General features: G+C 37.4%; 1 protein-coding gene and 1 long non-coding RNA gene across 9 annotated transcripts in view; one reads left to right on the forward strand and one right to left on the reverse strand.

Annotated features, from left to right (window-relative positions):
- The window catches only part of LPP (LIM domain containing preferred translocation partner in lipoma), a 692,297-nt gene that overhangs the window by 567,745 nt on the left and 103,507 nt on the right, over positions 1-21,045 (forward strand). For all 8 annotated transcript variants that reach the window (XM_082461500.1, XM_082461502.1, XM_082461505.1 and 5 more), the window contains one exon: positions 3,317-3,486. In XM_082461500.1, the coding sequence (XP_082317626.1) occupies positions 3,317-3,486 (170 nt within the window). The remainder of the gene's footprint in view (positions 1-3,316; positions 3,487-21,045) is intronic.
- Positions 1-21,045, reverse strand: part of LOC309660690 — a 326,684-nt gene that overhangs the window by 239,136 nt on the left and 66,503 nt on the right. The window lies entirely within an intron of this gene.

Below are 21,045 nucleotides of genomic sequence, written 5' to 3' on the forward strand. Positions count from 1 at the left end.
TATAAAGGAAAAGATTGTTCCTTGTGAACACAGACCATCTGCTTTCATAGCCGAGAGGACAAAACCTTGTTGTCCCACCACCAAGCCACTGCACACTGTTTGGATCCAGGAAACCCAGCCACTCATCCACTGTGTGGAAAAACTAGAATGTTTTTTTCTCTTCCATCCCCACCTGTCAAAATTCCATCCTTTAAGATTGGACTTAAATGCCTCTTTCTCCACAAAACCTTTCCTGAGCCCTCTCAAGTGTGATGTTCCTCCCACATCTCCAGAGCACTTTCTCAGATGACACCACATTTTGTCATGCGATTGTAGGATGTTATATAGTCTCCTAATTAATGTGAAAGGCACTGACGTCGCCTAATTCATTTCTGGGTATCATACAGATTACAGTACTGGGCAAAGAGTAAATACCTGGGGAATGCCTGTTGAATACAATGATAATTCCAAAGCTTAGCTTTTCATCCTGCCCTTTAGGGCTCTGCTCCAACCTTTCCCTTTAATCAGTGATTGAAATTTTCTCCTAGATCCTCATGGGTAGCTCTCAAACTCTCCATAAACCATGTAGGCTCAGCCTCTTGGATTCCAGATATTACGCATTGGGCAGCCATGGTCTGGAATCATAATTGCTACCTCTACCTGTCTCATCGACCACCATGACCAATAGTCAATCACATTTGGCCAGAACAAATTTTTTCCAAAGTGTGGTCCACAGATCACTGGTAGTCCCTGATGGAGTATCAAGGAGTCCAGAAAAGGAAAGAGTAATAAATAATTATTTTGTTGACTTGCATTTAATGAATCTGAATTGTAAAACTACAATATTCACAGGAATCCAATATGCTCTTAATATGAACCATCACATTCTTAAAGATTGCATATGTACCACCAAACCTATGTTGATCGGTGTTGTTTATCCGATGTTCAGTAACATTGCCATTACGCTCACAGTATTTTCATGTCATTAGTATGTTTTTTTTTTCTACTGCTGCTAAACCTACATTTTTTAATCATTACTATATTACACTATTTCTTCAGTTCGCCAAAATAGATCAGTGATTTGAATATGATTCTTTGAAAGTAGAAAAGATAGTAATAAAGATAATCCCATAAATACCACTTCAGATTAATATTACAAATGTAAACGTTAGTGAAAACAATTCCAGTATAAATATTGGAAGTGAATCTATATACAATGGGATGAATGTGATTATTTTGCACAAGCAGTTGAAAAAGAAAATTTGGAATGCTATGATGATGATGATATAATTTTTTAAATTATATTTTATGGATTGGTGATCCATTCACCTGTAATTCCCAATATGTTGTCTGTAGTGAAATGTTGTCAGATAGTGGCATGAAGCTCTCAGACTTTCAGCATCCTTTTCAAACATAGTATAGTGAACTTTTTAGTAAATCAATGAAGTTTTTTTTTTCCTGAATAATCACAAAATAGTGCCATATGAAAATCCTAATTTTGATACTAAAGGCAATGAGAGTCTAAAATTTTAAAGCACCTTTCTAAAGTTGTACATCTTTTAATAAAAAACAGACACAAGTCCACTCTTGGATAGAAGTTTGTAAATCAAGCCACAAAGTTTATTACAAACATTTATTTTATAAAAGTTTATCAAATGTCAAGAATATGTCAAGACTTCATAAAAATATCATCTATGGTGGAAGTGGCTCAGTTTCCAAAAGTTTGACTCTTTTTTTCAGCACTTGATATTTCTCATCTTTAGGGGGCAAATGTTCTATAGTTTGGGCTATATTTTAAAGATGCATTCAAATCCTGCAACAAAATGTAAAGAAATACTTTCCAGGATCAGTGCAAGAGAGGATTAGAAACACATTTGCCTCTTTTCTCCCAAGTTGAAACATTTAAACCTCCTCCCTTCTAGGTGTGAAATAGTCATCAGTCCAATGTGATGGAGGGCTGAAGGCAGCCTTTAGTGAGAAATCTCTCCATAGTGTCAGCTCTGTGTTCAATCCTGACGCACAGAACTAGGCAGAAGCAAGACAGCAGAATGGTTAGGACCATCGACACTGAAGCTAGACTGCTTGGGTTAGAAGGTAGTCAACCACTTATGTAACCCAGTTTCCTCATCTGTAAAATAGCGATACTAATAGTACTTGTCACACAGGTTGTTGTGAATATGAAATGAGTTAATATACAGAAAGCACCTAGAAAATGCCTGACCCATAGAAAGCACTAGGTTTGCTAAAGCTTATCTGTAAAAGCCTGCCGATTCTTGCTGACGTTCCCAGTGACTTGTAATACTGGTTAAAACTTTTTACCTTCGTAGAAATAAAGAATAAGAAGGGAAACTGAATGCGGCTCTGACCTCTGGCTCAAGATTCCCATGGTGAAGCCAGCTATGGGTACAGACTGCAGCCAGCACAATGCCTCTCAATGACATAAAATTTTTTTTTTTGTAAATTACATGTTAATGTTATTATTCAAATTTTAATGCAGTTTTTTTTAACCTAAACACAGTGTCCATATGTGGTCAGAAGCCCCATGAATCAATTTAATCATGCTGAAAATTTGCAGAACACTGGGCTGGACAGTGCCAACCAAGGCCATGAGGGACTCAGAATCCTACAGTCTGTGGAACTGTTGCATGATTAAGGGATATTCAAACTCTAAACAGACTTGGAGGCAACGCTGAGTTGTAATATCTTAAAGGGTGTCAAGTGTAAGAGATGAGACTTATTTCTTGAGGCCCTCAAGGACAGAACTGGGACTATTGGGTAACAGAATGAGGAAGCATTCTGGCTCAATACGAGAACACTTTCTAGCAGTCAGCGCTATCTGGAAATAAAAGGGACTACTTTTTTATCTGCCTGTCACTGAGGGCTGGATGCAGAGGTTTTGCAAGACAGGCTTTCGTGGAAGGAGTTGAAGTTTGAGTTTGGACCCAGTTCCTTCACAGTCTAGCTGGACACATAGTCTCTCCAAGGAGAAAGACTTTTCTAGATTGTGCCTTCCGCTCCTACCATCCTGAGTCATGTTCCTCTTAATTTGTGTGTGAGATTAGAGGCAGAGCACTGGCCTCAACATCAGGAGACCTGAGTTCTACTCAGTCACTCTCCGTGGGACCTTGGCTGTGAGGGTCAACTTGTCAACTGATTCGTAAAATCCCCGTCATGCTGGCCTCACGGGGGCTGTAGTGGTCATCCTGCTCATGACGGTGATGGCGGTGGTGGTGGTCCCATCTGCTGTTGACATTACAAGTGTGCTGTCCCCACCACACGTTGTCTTCTTTAGAAGGACTGAAGGTGTACTTAACAGTCAACCCCTTTTTTCTTTCAGGCCGCTGTGCTCGCTGTGGGGAAAATGTAGTAGGGGAAGGTACAGGCTGCACTGCCATGGATCAGGTCTTCCACGTGGATTGTTTTACCTGCATCGTCTGTAACAACAGGCTCCGAGGGCAGCCCTTCTACGCGGTGGAGAAGAAAGCCTACTGTGAGCCCTGCTACATCGTAAGTTCAGATTTGGTCCTCAGGTACTTTACAAAGATGACTTCTTTGGCAAAATGCCAGTCACTCCAGCTCAAACGTAGCCGTCAGATCTTTGCTTCTCATCAGATTTCAAAATATGCGTGTGTGTAAATTGGTCTATCTTAATTTTTATCCATATGCCCCCTGTTCATATGAGGTCAAAGGGTGCATTAGATGGGGCTACCATTCAGTTAGTGGTCTGCCAGGAAGATCATCACGCTGTGGCTTACAAGCATATGTGTACAAGCTAACACGTTCCCCCTTAAAGCATCAGAAGGTTTCCCAAGTAGCAGAGTCACACCACTTCTTTTTTTTTTTTTTTTTTTTAAACTTAGACCTTTTTTTTTTTTTTTTAAGTGTAAGCTTTTTTTTTTTAAACCTTGGGTTTATTTATTTATTTATTTATCTATTTTTGGCTGTGTTGGGTCCTCGTTTCTGTGAGAGGGCTTCCTCCAGTTGCGGCAAGTGGGGGCCACTCTTCATCGCGGTGCGCGGGCCTCTCACTATCGCGGCCTCTCTTGTTGTGGAGCACAGGCTCCAGACGCGCAGGCTCAGTAGTTGTGGCTCACGGGCCCAGCTGCTCTGCGGCATGTGGGATCTTCCCAGACCGGGGCTCGAACCCGTGTCCCCTGCATTGGCAGGCAGACTCTCAACCACTGCGCCATCAGGGAAGCCCCACACTACTTCTTATTAGATCTCACTCCGTATTTGATGTCGTATTTGTAGAGAAACGTTGCAGGGCCTTGGGACTTGTGAGTGCTCTTTCAAACTCCTGGGTCCTTTGAATCACCTTTTTTCTACCCAGAATTTCTCTTACCTGTCATACCCAGCAGGTTTTCATGATGCAGTTAGAGAAACTATTATAGACTACCTTAAAGGGAAATAAATAGTCATGTTGACTGAGCTAATAATTGTCTCCTTTTTTAAATACACAACTATATTTTAATAACATAGCTGGGTGACTAAAAAATACTCATAGTCACATTACCTTAGCTGTTTGTCAGGCTACTTAAATCTACACGTTAAGCTATCTTCTGATAGAGCAGTTTGGTAAATGAACATAAACTTTTTTAATCTAAAGTAAATTTCCTTGCTATCCTTCTACACGATTTTATCTCTCTGTTGAACACTTGTTAGTGGAAAAAGTTAGTGGAAAAAGTAGTTTTGCAAACCCACACAAGAGGCATGATTTGGCCCTCAGCATCCCCAGCATTTCAACGTAAGAGAAACCTTGGGTGCGAGGTATTGGAAGTTATACACATAGCTTTGCAGAGCCCCGAGGTTCAAGTTTATTGCAGAAGTTGCTGGCCTCACTGGGATTTTCCTATAACCTGACAGCTCGAACTCATTGCAGCTCTGGAATCTGTAGCATAGATCTGAAATTTCTTCGAGATTAAGATCTTGCAGGATTGAATATTGTTTTGCATCTCTTAAGTTCAATTTTATTTCATTTTCCTCCCCAAGGGCAACTTGGTCACATATAGTATCACTATAGTGCCACACAATGTTGGAGCTGGAAAAAAAAAACTTAAGGTCATTTGTCTAACTCCTCTCTTTAGAAGTGAGAATACAGGGACTTCCCTGGTGGCACAGTGGTTAAGAATCCGCCTGCCAGTGCAGGAGACACGGGTTCGAGCCCTGGTCCGGGAAGATCCCACATGCCGCAGAGCAACTAAGCCCGTGCGCCACAACTACTGAGCCTGTGCTCTAGAGCCCGCAAGCCACAACTGCTGAGCCCGTGAGCCACAACTGCTGAGCCCACGTGCCACAACTGCTGAAGCCTGCGTGCCTGGAGCCCATGCTCCTCAACAAGAAAAGCCACCACAATGAGAAGCCCGCACACTGCAATGAAGAGTAGCCCCCGCTCACCGCAACTAGAGAAAACCTGCATGCAGCAACAAAGACCCAATGCAGGCAAAAATGAATAAATAAATAAATAAATTTATTTTAAAAAAAAGTGAGAATACACAGAGAGGAAGGAAATGACTTATTTTATTAGTGTCAAAGCCAGGATTAAATTCAGTTGTTCACACTAGTCTCGTATTTGTTGCAGACACCACGAGGCTTTAGTTCTCCAGAACATAAACATACCACAAGGCTTTAGTTTCTCCAGAACATAAACACAGACACAGTGATATCCCGTTGCTTTGGAAGGGACAATTACATATCAGGAAAAGTCTAGTGAACAAAAGTTTGCCTCTTTAGGAAATAAAAATGTTCCAAATATCACTCTTAGAAATCTTCATTGAATGAGAAAATTGCAAAGTTCCCTGCCTTTGTAACAGACTGTGTGGACTGTCATTCACACTGATCTAGGACCAGAGTGAAATTATTTATGGCAGTGATCTCAGCAGAGCCTCTAGAAGCACCTATGGCTGTTGGTCCATACACTAAGTGACCACAGAATACACTGTTTTTTGTAATTCTTGTGTCTATTTTTCACCCTTTCTTTCACCGCATTGTTGATTCTTGTTACTTGAATGATGCTCCTATGGCTGCTTCCTTCAGTTTTCTTTCATCTCTTACAAGCGAGGAATCACATGAACAATACCGGGAAACACTATAACATGGTATGAAGAACATGGGTTTGAATTTGATTCCATCACTTAATACTTTTTCTTTCTTTTTTTTTTAACATCTTTATTGGAGTATAATTGCTTTACAATGGTGTGTTAGCTTCTCCCTTATAACAAAGTGAATCAGTTATACATATACATATGTTCCCATATCTCTTCCCCCTTGCGTCTCCTTCCCACCCTCCTTATCCCACCCCTCTAGGTGGTCACAAAGCACCGAGCTGATCTCCCTGTGCTATGCGGCTGCTTCCCACTAGCTATCTGTTTTACGTTTGGTAGTGTATATATGTCCACGCCACTCTCTCACTTTGTCCCAGCTTACCCTTCCCCCTCCCCATATCCTCAAGTCCATTCTCTAGTAGGTCTGCGTCTTTATTCCTGTCTTGCCCCTAGGTTCTTCATGACCTTTTTTTTCTTAGATTCCATATATATGTGTTAGCATACAGTATTTGTTTTTCTCTTTCTGACTTACTTCACTCTGTATGACAGACTCTAGGTCCATCCACCTCACTATAAATAACTCAATTTCGTTTCTTTTTATGGCTGAGTAATATTCCATTGTATATATGTGCCACATCTTCTTTATCCATTCATCTGTTGGTGGACACTTAGGTTGCTTCCATGTCCTGGCTATTGTAAATAGAGCTGCAATGACCATTGTGGTACATGACTCTTTTTGAATTATAGTTTTCTCAGGGTATATGCCCAGTACAGGGATTGCTGGGTCGTATGGTAGTTGTATTTTTAGTTTTTTAAGGAACCTCCATACTGTTCTCCATAGTGTCTGTATCAATTTACATTCCCACCAACAGTGCAAGAGGGTTCCCTTTTCTCCACATCCTCTCCAGCATTTATTGTTTGTAGATTTTTTGATGATGGCCATTCTGACCGGTGTGAGATGATATCTCATTGTAGTTTTGATTTGCATTTCTCTAATAATTAATGATGTTGAGCATTCTTTCATGTGCTTGTTGACAATCTGTATATGTTCTTTGGAGAACTGTCTATTTAGGTCTTCTGCCCATTTTTGGATTGGGTTGTTTGTTTTTTTGATATTGAGCTGCATGAGCTGCTTGTATATTTTGGAGATTAATCCTTTGTCAGTTGCTTCATTTGCAAATCTTTTCTCCCATTCTGAGGGTTGTCTTTTGGTCTTGTTTATGGTTTCCTTTGCTCTGCAAAAGCTTTGAACTTTCATTAGGTCCCATTTGTTTATTGTTGTTTTTATTTCCATTTCTCTAGGAGGTGGGTCAAAAGGATCTTGTGTGATTTATGTCATAGAGTGTTCTGCCTGTGTTTTCCTCTAAGAGTTTGATGGTGTCTGGCCTTACATTTAGGTCTTTAATCCATTTTGAGTTTATTTTTGTGTATGGTGTTAGGGAGTGTTCTAATTTCATACCTTTACATGTAGCTGTCCAGTTTTCCCAGCACCACTTGTTGAAGAGGCTGTCTTTTCTCCACTGTATATTCTTGCCTCCTTTATCAAAGATATGGTGACCATATGTGCATGGGTTTATCTCTGGGCTTTCTATCCTGTTCCATTGATCTATATTTCTGTTTTAGTGCCATTACCATACTGTCTTGATTACTGTAGCTTTGTAGAATAGTCTGAAGTCAGGGAGCCTGATTCCTCCAGCTCCGTTTTTCTTTCTCAAGATTGCTTTGGCTATTCGGGGTCTTTTGCATTTCCATACAAATTGTGAAATTTTTTGTTCTAGTTCTGTGAAAAATGACAGTGGTAGTTTGATAGGGATTGCATTGAATCTGTAGACTGCTTTGGGTAGTAGAGTCATTTTCACAATGTTGATTCTTCCAATCCAACAACATGGTATATCTCTCCATCTATTTGTATCATCTTTAATTTCTTTCATCAGGGTCTTATAATTTTCTGCATACAGGTCTTTTGTCTCCTTAGGTAGGTTTATTCCTAGATATTTTATTCTTTTTGTTGCAATGGTAAATAGGAGCATTTTCTTAATTTCACTTTCAGATTTTTCATCATTAGTGTATAGGAATGCTCGAGATTTCTGTGCATTAATTTTGTATCCTGCTACTTTACCAGATTCATTGATTAGCTCTAGTAGTTTTCTGGTAGCATCTTTAGGATTCTCTATGTATAGTATCATGTCATCTGCAAGCAGTGACAGCTTTACTTCTTCTTTTCCGATTTGGATTCCTTTTATTTCTTTATCTTCTCTGATTGCTGTGGCTAAAACGTGCAAAACTATGTTGAATAATAGTGGTGAGAGTGAGCAACCTTTTCTTGTTCCTGATCTTAGTGGAAATGGTTTCAGTTTTTCTCCATTGAGGACAATGTTGGCTGTGGGTTTGTCATATATGGCCTTGTAATTATGTTGAGGAAAGTTCCCTCTATACCTACTTTCTCCAAGGTTTTTATCATAAATGGGTGTTGAATTTTGTCGAAAGCTTTCTCTGCATCTATTGAGATGATCATATGGTTTTTCTCCTTTCGTTTGTTAATATGATGTATCACATTCATTGATTTGCATATATTGAAGAATCCTTGCATTACTGGAATAAACCGCACTTGATCATGGTGTATGATCCTTTTACTGTGCTGTTGGATTCTGTTTGCTAGTATTTTGTTGAGGATTTTTGCATCTATGTTCATCAGTGATATTGGCCTGTAGTTTTCTTTCTTTGTGACATCTTTGTCGGGTTTTGGTATCAGGGTGATGGTGACCTCGTAGAATGAGTTTGGGAGTGTTCCTCCCTCTGCTATATTTTGGAAGAGTTTGAGAAGGATAGGTGTTAGCTCTTCTCTAAATGTTTGATACAATTCGCCTGTGAAGCCATCTGGTCCTGGGCTTTTGTTTGTTGGAAGATTTTTAATCACAGTTTCAATTTCAGTGCTTGTGATTGGTCTGTTCATATTTTCTATTTCTTCCTGGTTCAGTCTCAGAAGGTTGTGCATTTCTAAGAATTTGTCCATTTTTTCCAGATTGTCCATTTTATTGGCATAGAGTTGCTTGTAGTAATCTCTCATGATCCTTTGTATTTCTGCAGTGTCAGTTGTTACTTCTCCTTTTTCATTTCTAATTCTATTGATTTGAGTCTTCTCCCTTTTTTTCTTGATGAGTCTGGCTAATGGTTTATCAATTTTCTTTATCTTCTCAAAGAACCACCTTTTAGTTTTATTGATCTTTGCTATCGTTTCCTTCATTTCTTTTTCATTTGTTTCTGATCTGATCTTTATGATTTCTTTCCTTCTGCTAAATTTGAGGTTTTTTTGTTCTTCTTTCTCTAATTGCTTTAGGTGTAAGGTTAGGTTGTTTATTTGAGATGTTTCTTGTTTCTTAAGGTAGGATTGTATTGCTATAAACTTCCCTCTTAGAACTGCTATTGCTACATCCCATAGGCTTTGGGTCATCGTGTTTTCATTGTCATTTGTTTCTAGGTATTTTTTGATTTCCTCTTTGATTTCTTCAGTGATCTCTTGGTTATTAAGTAGTGTATTGTGTAGCCTCCATGTGTTTGTATTTTTTACAGATTTTTTCCTGTAATTGATATCTAGTCTCACAGCGTTGTGGTCAGAAAAGATACTTGATATGATTTAAATTTTCTTAAATTTACCAAGGCTTGATTTGTGACCCAATATATGATCTCTCCTGGAGAATGTTCCATGAGCACTTGAGGAGAATGTGTATTCTGTTGTTTTTGGATGGAATGTCTTATAAATATTAATTAACTCCATCTTGTTTAATGTATCATTTAAAGCTTCTGTTTCCTTATTTATTTTCATTTTGGATGATCTGTCCATTGGTGAAAGTGGGGTGTTAAAGTCCCCTACTATGATTGTGTTACTGTCGATTTCCTCTTTTATGGCTGTTAGTATTTGCCTTATGTATTGAGGTGCTCCTATGTTGGGTGCATAAATATTTACAATTGTTATATCTTCTTCTTGGATTGATCCCTTGATCATTAGGTAGTGTCCTTCTTTGTCTCTTGTAATAGTCTTTGTTTTAAAGTCTATTTTGTCTGATATGAGAATTGCTACTCCAGCTTTCTTTTGATTTCCATTTGCATGGAATATCTTTTTCCATCCCCTCACTTTCAGTCTGTATGTGTCTCTAGGTCTGAAGTGGGTCTCTTGTAGACAGCATATATACGGGTCTTGTTTTGGTATCCATTCAGCCAGTCCATGTCTTTTGGTTGGAGCATTTAATCCATTTACATTTAAGGTAATTATCAATATGTATGTTCCTATTCCCATTTTCTTAATTGTTTTGGGTTTGTTATTGTAGGTCTTTTCCTTCTCTTGTGTTTCCTGCCCAGAGAAGTTCCTTTAGCATTTGTTGTAAAGCTGGTTTGGTGGTGCTGAATTCTCTTAGCTTTTGCTTGTCTGTAAAGGTTTTAATTTTCCATCAAATCTGAATGAGATCCTTGCTGGGTAGAATAATCTTGGTTGTAGGTTTTTCTCCTTCATCACTTTAAATATGTCCTGCCACTCCCTTCTGGCTTGCAGAGTTTCTGCTGAAAGATCAGTTGTTAACCTTATGTGGATTCCCTTGTATGTTATTTGTTGCTTTTCCCTTACCACTTTTAATATTTTTTCTTTTTATTTAGTTTTTGATAGTTTGATTGATATGTGTCTTGATGTGTTTCTCCTTGGATTTATCCTGTATGGGACTCTCTGTGATTCCTGGACCTGATTAACTATTTCCTTTCCCATATTAGGGAAGTTTTCAACTATAATCTCTTCAAATATTTTCTCAGTCCCCTTCTTTTTCTCTTCTTCTTCTGGGACCCCTATAATTCGAATGTTGGTGCGTTTAATGTTGTCCCAGAGGTCTCTGAGACTGTTCTCAGTTCTTTTCATTCTTTTTTCTTTCTTCTGCTCTGCAGTAGTTATTTCCACTGTTTTATCTTCCAGGTCACTTATCCGTTCTTCTGCCTCAGTTATTCTGCTATTGATCCCTTCTAGAGAATTTTTAATTTCATTTATTGTGTTGTTCATCATTGTTTGTTTGCTCTTTAGTTCTTCTAGGTCCTTGTTAAACATTTCTTGTATTTTCTCTATTCTATTTCCAAGATTTTGGATCATGTTTAGTATCATTATTCTGAATTCTTTTTCAAGTAGACTTCCTATTTCCTCTTCATTTGTTAGGTCTGGTGGGTTTTTGCCTTGCTCCTTCATCTGCTGTGTGTTTTTCTGTCTTCTCATTTTGCTTAACTTACTGTGTTTGGGGTCTCCTTTTTGCAGGCTGCAGGTTCGTAGTTCCCGTTTTTTTTGGTGTCTGTCCGCAGTGGCTAAGGTTGGTTCAGTGGGTTGTGTAGGCTTCCTGGTGGAGGGGACTAGTGCCTGTGTTCTGGTGGATGAGGCTGGATCTTGTCTTTCTGGTGGGCGGGTCCACATCTGGTGGTGTGTTTTGCGGGGTCTGTGGCCTTATTATGATTTTAGGCAGCCTCTCTGCTAATGGATGGGGTTGTGTTCCTGTCTTGCTTGTTGTTTGGCATAGGGTGTCCAGCACTGTAGCTTGCTGGTCGTTGAGTGAAGCTGGGTCTTGGCGTTGAGATGGAGATCTCTGGGAGATTTTCGCCGTTTGACATTACGTGGAGCTGGGAGGTCTCTTGTGGACCAGTGTCCTGAAGTTGGCTCTCCCACCTCAGAGGCACAGCCCTTACGCCTGGCTGGAGCACCAAGAGCCTTTCATCCTCACGGCTCAGAATAAAAGGGAGAAAAAATAGAAAGAAAGAAAGAAAATAAAATAATATAAAAGAAAATAAAATAGTTATTAAAATAAAAGATAAATAATAATTATTAAGAAAAAAATTTTTTTAAGTAAAAAAAAAAAAAACGGACGGACAGAACCCTAGGACAAATGGTAAAATCAAAGCTATACAGAGAAAATCACACACAGAAGCATACACATACACACTCACAAAAAGAGAAACAGGAAAAATATATATATATCTTTGCTCCCAAAATCCACCTCCTCAATTTGGGATGATTCGTTGTGTATTCAGGTATTCCACAGATGCAGGGGACATCAAGTTGATTGTGGAGATTTAATCCGCTGCTCCTGAGGCTGCTGGGAGAAATTTCCCTTTCTCTTCTTTGTTCGCACAGCTCCCGGGGTTCAGCTTTGGATTTGGACCCGCCTCTGCGTGTAGATCGCCTGAGGGCGTCTGTTCTTTGCGCAGACAGGACGGGGTTAAAGGAGCAGCTGATTCGGGGGCTCTGGTTCACTCAGGCCAAGGGGAGGGAAGGGTACGGATGCGGAGCGAGCCTGCGGTGTCAGAGGCCGGCGTGATGTTGCACCAGCCTGAGGCACGCCGCATCACTTAATACTTTGACTTCTTGGGAAAGTTCCTTGATCTTTCTAAGCCTCAGTTTCCTCATATATATAATGGTGATGATTGCTGGATTCTCCCCAGACTTGGAAATATGAAATGAGGCAGTCCTTGTAAAGCACACTTGTCTGGCTCAGGGAAGGCTAGTGGAATGAATGTTATTCTGAGATTAATTTTGATAAGATTTCTGGCCTATTTAGCGTTTCTGAAAGTGAGCACCTTACATGTGTAGTGAGATGCATTGGGCTTGGGAAATCTCAGACTTAACCCCTCTCTCATTTTTAAAAGCTTTGCTTGCTCTCCTGAGGGTATAGTAAAACTTAAGAAAGTCTAAGCTGGCTAATTAAGAGCTTCTACAGTGGTGGACTGAGGTTTCCATCTCCATTCCAGGCGTAGCAGCTCAGTGATTCTTTAGGATGTGTTTCCTTAGGCCTTGGTTGCCTGTTACTATACTATGCTGGTGACAAGGAGCACTGTCTGTGTGATATTTAATCACATCCTTGGAAGAAGTGGGTGAATTCAAATAATGGAAATTCTTACCATCCTTTTTGACTTCACTCCCTTTGAAGAAACTTTAATCATGATTTTTCTTTAATGAGATCTATCCGTGGTGACTCTAAATGTAATTTAATTCTTATCAGAATTCAGTTAAGCTTTACTGAAAGACCTTTCCTTGTTCGATATTGATTTCAGAGTTCAGCACAGCCCTCAAGCCCTCAGATGGATGTTTTAGCATTTTAAGTTCTTCTGAACTTTCATAAGTCCAATAAGCTGCCACACGAAAAATGTAAAGAGTTCTCTTTTGGGGGAGGTTGGGGAAGCTGGGAGAATAAAATGAAATAAGTTTGTTTTGAAGATAGAGTTTGTTTAAGGAGGACCCTAGGGCTGTATGTATGTCTCTTGGAAACAAAGCCCTTAGAACAGAGCAATGTCATTCATTCAAACTGCCTCTTGTTCCATTAGTGGAAACAAGATGTCTGAAAGACATCCTGTACAAAACAGAGAAAACCTAAGCCCTGGGCTCAGTCTGTGCCTTTTTTTTTTTTTTTTTTGGTTGATGGAATCAGAATATTGAAGATAGTGGTTTAGTTAGTTAATCATTTCTGTGTAAGGACCACCCTGTTTGATGCTCTGAGTTCAGGAAGGAGACCAGTCTAATATAAATTTAATTTATTCTTGCCTGTGTTGGTTACTGATCAACTTAAGATCATATTTAAATTAAACATTTACATAATTTGGAGTTATGGCTTTATCTTTGATTTAATGATTATTCATATTTTCCTATGATCTCTTGAATCCTTAATCCTTACATGTACATAGCTGTAATCAAACAAATTTGGATTTAGTAAGGCATTGTAATTCTCTTTAATCATTTTATACATGCTTTCCTTTGTATTTTCTATTGATTGACTTAATGTAAATATGTATATAGCTTTCCATTGTTAATAATTTCCATTTTAGCTTTTTATCTGTTTAGTTTTACATTATATTTACACACCACATTTTTAAACCATTGGCCACTAGGAAGATATTGGGTATTTTCCAAACTTTTAGTATTGTACATAACATGCGTATAAATAACTGAGTAAAAATTTTTATGTTATTTTATTTTGAATTATGTTCTTAACATAAGTCCTTTGATTTATGTTACCAAGTTTACTTTATGGCAATTGGAGAACTTTTACTGGATTTACTTAAAAAGATTTTTCCAATTTTCAGAACCATGAGCAATAATGAGACCAAATGTTAAACTATAACCTATCCACTACTGAAGAGGTTTGTTTACATTTATTCTGAACCAATTTCTAATAGATGCATTATGTAATAGTTTTTAATTTGAGTTTTTATGATTAGAAAATCAATGAGAAGCTTTTCTACTTTGATGATAGATCTCTTAAAAGCTTAGTTTTGATTATTCTTATGGATTTGGATAAATGAACAAATTAAAATTAGGAGCACTAAGCTTCCTTGGGAAGGAAAGTGATGTAAATAGAATACATTGGTTCTAGTCCTTGCTCTCCTGGTGTGATGTTAGATCAGTCATTTAATTTCTGAGTACCAGTATCCTCATTTATTAAAGGGAGATATTAACTTCTTCCTTGTCTTCAAAGGGAAGGAATGAACAAGTGTCAGACTTTGTACATCATGAAGAAATTGTTTACTTATATAAGGGCTTAATCTGATTAATAACATTATTATCATTGCTTTTTCCCTTAGCTTAATCTGATAGAATTTAGAAATGCTCTACCTCTGGGGTAATTTCATAGCTGCAGTTGCTATGGAAATACTGAAATAAATAGATGCCATAGAAAGAATATGAGGGCATATATGAGAAGAAGAGGTTCATGTGTTGCTTAAGAAGATTCTTGTGTTGGTAAAGGCAGCAACCATGCCTCCCACTTATGTGTCCTTCTGCCCTTAATGAGACAGGTTTACTCATAAGTACAGATTTACAAAAGAATTGCTGTGTTCTTAGCATTGCCAAAGAGTCTGGGCCTAGAGACACAGTGCATCAGAGATTCTCAGAAAGTCTGTTTATGAAATGGCAGCCAAGGATCTTCCCCTAAACCAGGGCTCTTACTCAGAGTGGGTGAAATCCAACTCCTGACTCTCCAGCAGTGGAAGTTGGTACAGACATTTTTATTACAGTTACAATCCAAGCGATTAAAAGACCTCAGGAAATAGGAGACCAACTCCACAGGAGACTAAACACTTGAAGTTTCCTGAATTTGACGCATTGGTGGCCAACACACTAACAGCCATTTGCTCCCTCTGTCACTAAATGGCTACAGTCAAAACATTCTAACTTTTCAAGCTACATTAGGAGGTAGGTTTTGTACCTCTGCAGGAAAGTTTTCCTTTTATATGCTCAATTCCTCCTAATAAAATGTTTTAAAAGCAGTTATGGCCAGTGCTTTATGTGGATATTAGGAAAGGACTTGAGAGTTTGGACTAAACTTGAAAAATTCACATGAACTTCCCTCCTCCTCTTTTCTTAATTGCCCACCTCTGCTCTCTCATTTCCAAGGAGTGTTTCTCTCTCTCTCACACACACACGTGGGTGCACACACACACACACACTTTCTTCTTAATGTTACGTCATCATCCCACAAGCACTCACCCAGGAAGGAGAAAAGTGCTTCAAGCGAGAAGAGAATTTGTCAAGTATGCTCTTGAGAGATTTAACCATGCTAACTACTATGAATAATTATCTCTTCCATTTGTACAGCCCCTTACATTTTACAGTGCTCCTGAGCCTGTATTACTGCACCTTGCCATACCTATTAGAATCTTGTGAAACAGACAAGGGGAAGATTATTAGTCCCATTTACAGTGGCTTTGATATTTTCAAAGTAAAAGACAAAAATGAAGACTAGGGAACAGATTTAACTTCATTTTATGGCTGGATCCATACTGCCACCCTGAAACTAGTGTTCAGCGTCCTAAAAATGTGCAGATACTGACAGCCCTTGGGATTATAGCCTTTGATTCCCACGATTTTCATTGATGACCACATGAGTCATGCCTTGCAGTGTTACAGAACCTGAAAGGCTGAACTTCTATCAACGTAAAACCATAGCCCCATCTTTTCTTGAGCATTTAATTTTTGCCTTCTTTGAAAAGCCTCAGGTTTTAAGACAAAAGCCTCTTTTTATGGTTAAAAATAATATAGGAATAACTAACATTTTTTGTGGTGCTTTAACTTTTACAAAGCACTTTTCTTTTATCTCATGTCATTCTCTCATGATCTTAGAAAATAGGTACAGTTATTATCGCCTTCATTTCCAATAGTAAGAAACTGAGTTTTAGAAAAAATCAGCTTGCTCAGTTCCACAGAGCATGAGTGTCAGATCCAGGACTTGACCCTGGCTTTTGATTCTCAAGTCCAGCTCTTTCCACATATCCAGCAAATCACTGAAGATCTCATTTGTTATTACTAGATTTGTTTTTTCCTATTAATTTTTTCTCTATTACCATATTGAGCTCAGAATATTTTTTCTTATGGTAGTAAGTCTTTTTAAAAAAAAACAATGAAAACTCAGTTTTTAATTATTACATGCTTATTAGAGAAAAATTGGAAAATATTTTAAAAGGTATGTAGCTCTCCCGTCTAAATATTATAACAGTTTACTCTTTACCACATATTCCTTTTCTATTTCAGTGTACCTCTGTATGGATATATGCTTATAAATGTAACCACACATCTGTATAAATGTTTACACATATACACAAACACAATGAGGTCATGCTATTCATATGAATTAATAACTTGTTTTTCTTACTTAATAGTATACCAAACTTTGCCTTCTACAGAAATAGTTTCTTTTAAATATTCCATGGACACTCAAAAAGAATGTGTATTATGTACATGCCCTTTCTGAAAAAGTGACTCAAAGAAATATTCCAGCAGACAAATAAATTAATCAAAAAGTGTGTGGGAAATCCAGAGCAAATAAATTGGTGATAAGCCATGAACCAATAAAACTAATAGGTAAAAATAAGGAGATATGGGGATATATGTATACATATAGCTGATTCACTTTGTTATACAGCAGAAACTAACACAACATTGTAAAGCAATTATACTCCAATAAAGATGTTAAATAAATAAATAAATAAATAAAGAGATAGGAAAAGATGTAATGGCAAATTCAGACCAAAAGAAAATAATATTAATTACCTACTAACTGTAATAATAAAAGCAGACAGGGATTCCCTGGTGGCCAGTGATTAAGAATCCATGCTTCCACTTCAGGGAGCCCGGGTTCGAACCCTGGTGGGGGAACTAAGATCCCACAAGCCACGCAGCACAGCCAAATAAAAAAAAAAAGAGAGAGAGAATAAAAAATAGCAGACAAAATACAATATAGGACCAAACTATCAAGCCAAAGAACATTATTTTATTGATACATGTCACAGTTTCCAAAGAACAGCTCTGAGTCTTTCTTCATTAAATAGCATTATGTTGAAATATATGATATAAAAATATTGATGAAATATGAAATGAAAATGGTAAAACCATAGTCTTTAAAAAACTGTAACACATTTCTTGCAGTCTCTGACAAACCAATTATAGAAGTTGAATAATATGATTAATATGATTAATATAATCTCTTTGGTCCATACAACCAAAGAGATTATATCTTTCCAAATCTTTGTGGAAGATTTAGAAAAGCATCATAATATAGTCTGAAAGGAAAATGTAGACAGTTCCTACTTTGGCAGGCAGAGTTGTACATATGTTATAGTAAGACAAGAAATCTATAAAAGGATAAACAAACACACTCTTGGGTTAAAAAATTCTTAGAAAGTAGTGATAATGATAACACCGTATGACAGGAAGATGAGATGCAGCCAAACTTGAGTTCCAAGTAAAGTTAGAATCATTAATTGCAACCAGAGTGCAAATATATGAACCTAAAAAGCTAGAAAAGGACAACAAAATCAATCCAAAGGGAGAAGGGGTTAGTTTAAAATAAAGGCAGTTATTGACACATTGAAAAATACTGAATTTTCAGGTCCAGGAGGTGATTCTTTGAAAAGCACAATAAAATAAACATCCAGTGAAGATAATCAAGAAAAAAAGGGAGAAACAAAATTTACAGAAAATTAGGAATGAAAAAAGAAGCTTTTAGCATAGGTATAGAAGACATATAAAAATTATTGCACTTAAAATTTTATGTAAAAGAGGCTATTTTCTGTGCAAATCTAAATACAGGGGAAGAAAAGTTAAATAACCTCATAAACATGGGTGAAATGCAGAGCTACCACCTGAGAAAGAACCAAGAAATTTCACTAACAGGATTTTTCAGATCTTTGAAGAACAACTGATTCCTGTGCTATTTCAACTTTCAGAGCTTAGTAAGAGAAGATAAGCTTCCCAAATCATCTTGTAAAGCTAGCCTGACCCTGAATAATAATACGTAACCTAGGTTGCCCCCCAAAGAACACTCTATGCTAATCAAACTTTCACAAATGCAGAAATCCTAAATGAAATATTAGCAAATGGAATGCCACATAATAAAACAACCCAGGTTATTCCATGATTCCAATGTTAGAATAGTATCAGGAATCTTTTAACATAATTCATTGTATTGATATATCAAATTTTAAAAAACTAGATAATCATCTCCATAGATGCCAAAAGGGTATTTAATGAAATTTGTCACACATTCTTGTTTAAAAACAAAAACAATTGCAGTAACTCAAAATGAGCTCTAAGTAAAATTGAAGAAAAAAGATGTATAATTTCAATAGGATAAAATAAACCAATAGTGAGCCTTCTTCCTAGATTTTCCTAGATATGCACAGAATCCCTCCTATTATATCAATATTATTCTTAACATTCTAGTCTTTGTAATGGAAATTTAGAAACAAAGGATAAATATATATTATATATATGACTTTTTCTTTGTTTTATGTATATTTCAATTGCATAATATTTCTAACACAGACAAAGATAAAAAACATAATAAGATGAAATTCCATGTATCCATTATCCAATTTAAGAAATAAAATATTAGAAATTCAGTTGAAATCCCTTAGGTTCTTGTCCCTAATCACATTCTCAAGACTCCTGTACAGAGGTAGCTACTCTGCTAAATTTGTTTTTTTATCATATCCATGCATTTCTTTGTAGTTTTACTACATATCTCTAAAATATATACTTATACCTATAAGTATATATAATATATAAAATATATATATAGTATTGTTTGTATATAGTGTTTCTTAATTTTAAATGAATGGCATTGTATCATGCCTATTTTTCTGAGATTTTTCACTCAAAATTATAAGACTAGGACGTATAAATGTTTACAGATGATAAGATTATTGTTTAAGAAAATCTGAGAAAACCTAAAGTATTAGAATAAGAAAAGTTTAGTAACCTACCAACATTAAAATTAGGAATTTAAGTTTAGAAAATATAACAGGAAAAAAAAATCCCTATACAGAAGTAACAAAAAGTATAAAACACCTAGGTAAACCTTTCAAAGTGTAAATGATCTAAGTGAAGAATGCTATAAAATTTTACAGGGATAATTAACTCATGAGCAAAATGATTTGGGGATTGAATATGCTTTGGAAAGCACCTCTCACTTTAACAGGCATTTATATCAGCACCCTGTAATTATACAACAGCACAGCTTTCAGTGGGAGAAGAATAGTTAATGCACTGTCCTCTGCTAATGGTTTTTATTTAGCCCTTTTCCCCAGATAGCCCCCAGTCCTTTGCTGATTTTGATTACTGCCCACCACATCCCTGCAGGCTTCAAGGCAGTCCTTGATAAGGGTAGTAAAGCTCACACCTGTAAGTAGACCTCCCGGAATAAGAAAGAGACCTAGCTGAACAAAACCTTTTCCTCCAGTGCCTATCCCAAACTATATTCATTTCTGCTGTCATAGAATTAGAATGCTTTTTAAGAGCCAGGAGGAACCTTAGAAATTCAATAAGGTCATTTTCATAGCCAAGAAAACCTAAAGCCCAAGAAAGCTGACTGATTTGCCTGAGGTTATATGGTTTATTAATGTCAGGGGGAGGAATAGAAACCATGAGCCTTGATGATGCCTTCAAAGAACTGCTTTCTTTGTGACTGACATGAAGAGATTTAACCATATGTGGCTACAGGCCCCTGAGAAACATCCCTAGAAAATGTTGGTTGTGTAAATTTTGATTGGAGAGTTTAGAAATAGGACAGCATTTGCTTCAGTCCCAACCAAGATGGAGAGTCTCAGATTTCCAGGTTAAATGCCTCTGAAACTTTATGCTAGAACCTTCCCACTGCCCTAGTTTGTTTATTTTTAAATCAAGCATGAACTCACCACTCGGTGTTTGCCAGAGTTTGGATGAATGTCAGCATCAGGCCACTGTAATAATGGTTTAAGATTATTTAATCCTATTACTTATATACTTCATTAGGCTGAGTGAATTGTTGGCAGTGGTTCAGTAAACTTCCTACTTTAGAGATAAAAGGATGGAAAGAAAATAGGGAAGGAGTCTGGTCCTCGTTTTCTTTCATACTTATCTTATATCTCTTAAAGGATAAAGGAATGATAATTACCCAGCTACAGCTTGGAATCTGCGTTAGTAGGGTCTTCTGAACTGCTCCATACCCCCAGAAGAGAAAAATGAAATACATTTTCAATTGGCAGAAAAAGGATTTGTGCAGAGGGGAGAGAGAGAGAGAGAGAGAGAGTTTATGCTTTCAAATTGATCTTAAAAATAAACCTGAAAATAAGTTCAAGAGTCCTAGGTAAGATATCAGTCTTTCACTTAGGGGACCTGATGTGAAGCAGCAAATGAGAAAGAATATGGAATTTAAAGTCAGACCTCATTCACACCCAGCTTAGCCAGCTACTATGCTGCATTCACCTCATTTCTTTTAGCTTAAATTTCCTCACAAATAGAATGAAAGTGGTATTTCTTACCTCAGTGGCTAAGTGAGAGTTCAGAGAGGTTGACAGGGCTGAATAAAACTCAAGGTATGGGGGCTTTGAGCAGTAAATAACTGCACAGACGAAGCCTCAGGGACACACCTACAAAACCTGCAAAGGAGAAGTTTGCCTAACTCACATCACCAAAGGACGTTTATTCGCCAGCATTTCAGTTTCCGCAATGTTACCTGCACACTACTGGTTTGAGAGCTCC

This window comes from Balaenoptera physalus (genome assembly GCF_965194825.1).
Source record: "Balaenoptera physalus genome assembly, chromosome: 4".
Classification (NCBI taxonomy): Eukaryota; Metazoa; Chordata; class Mammalia; order Artiodactyla; family Balaenopteridae; genus Balaenoptera; species Balaenoptera physalus.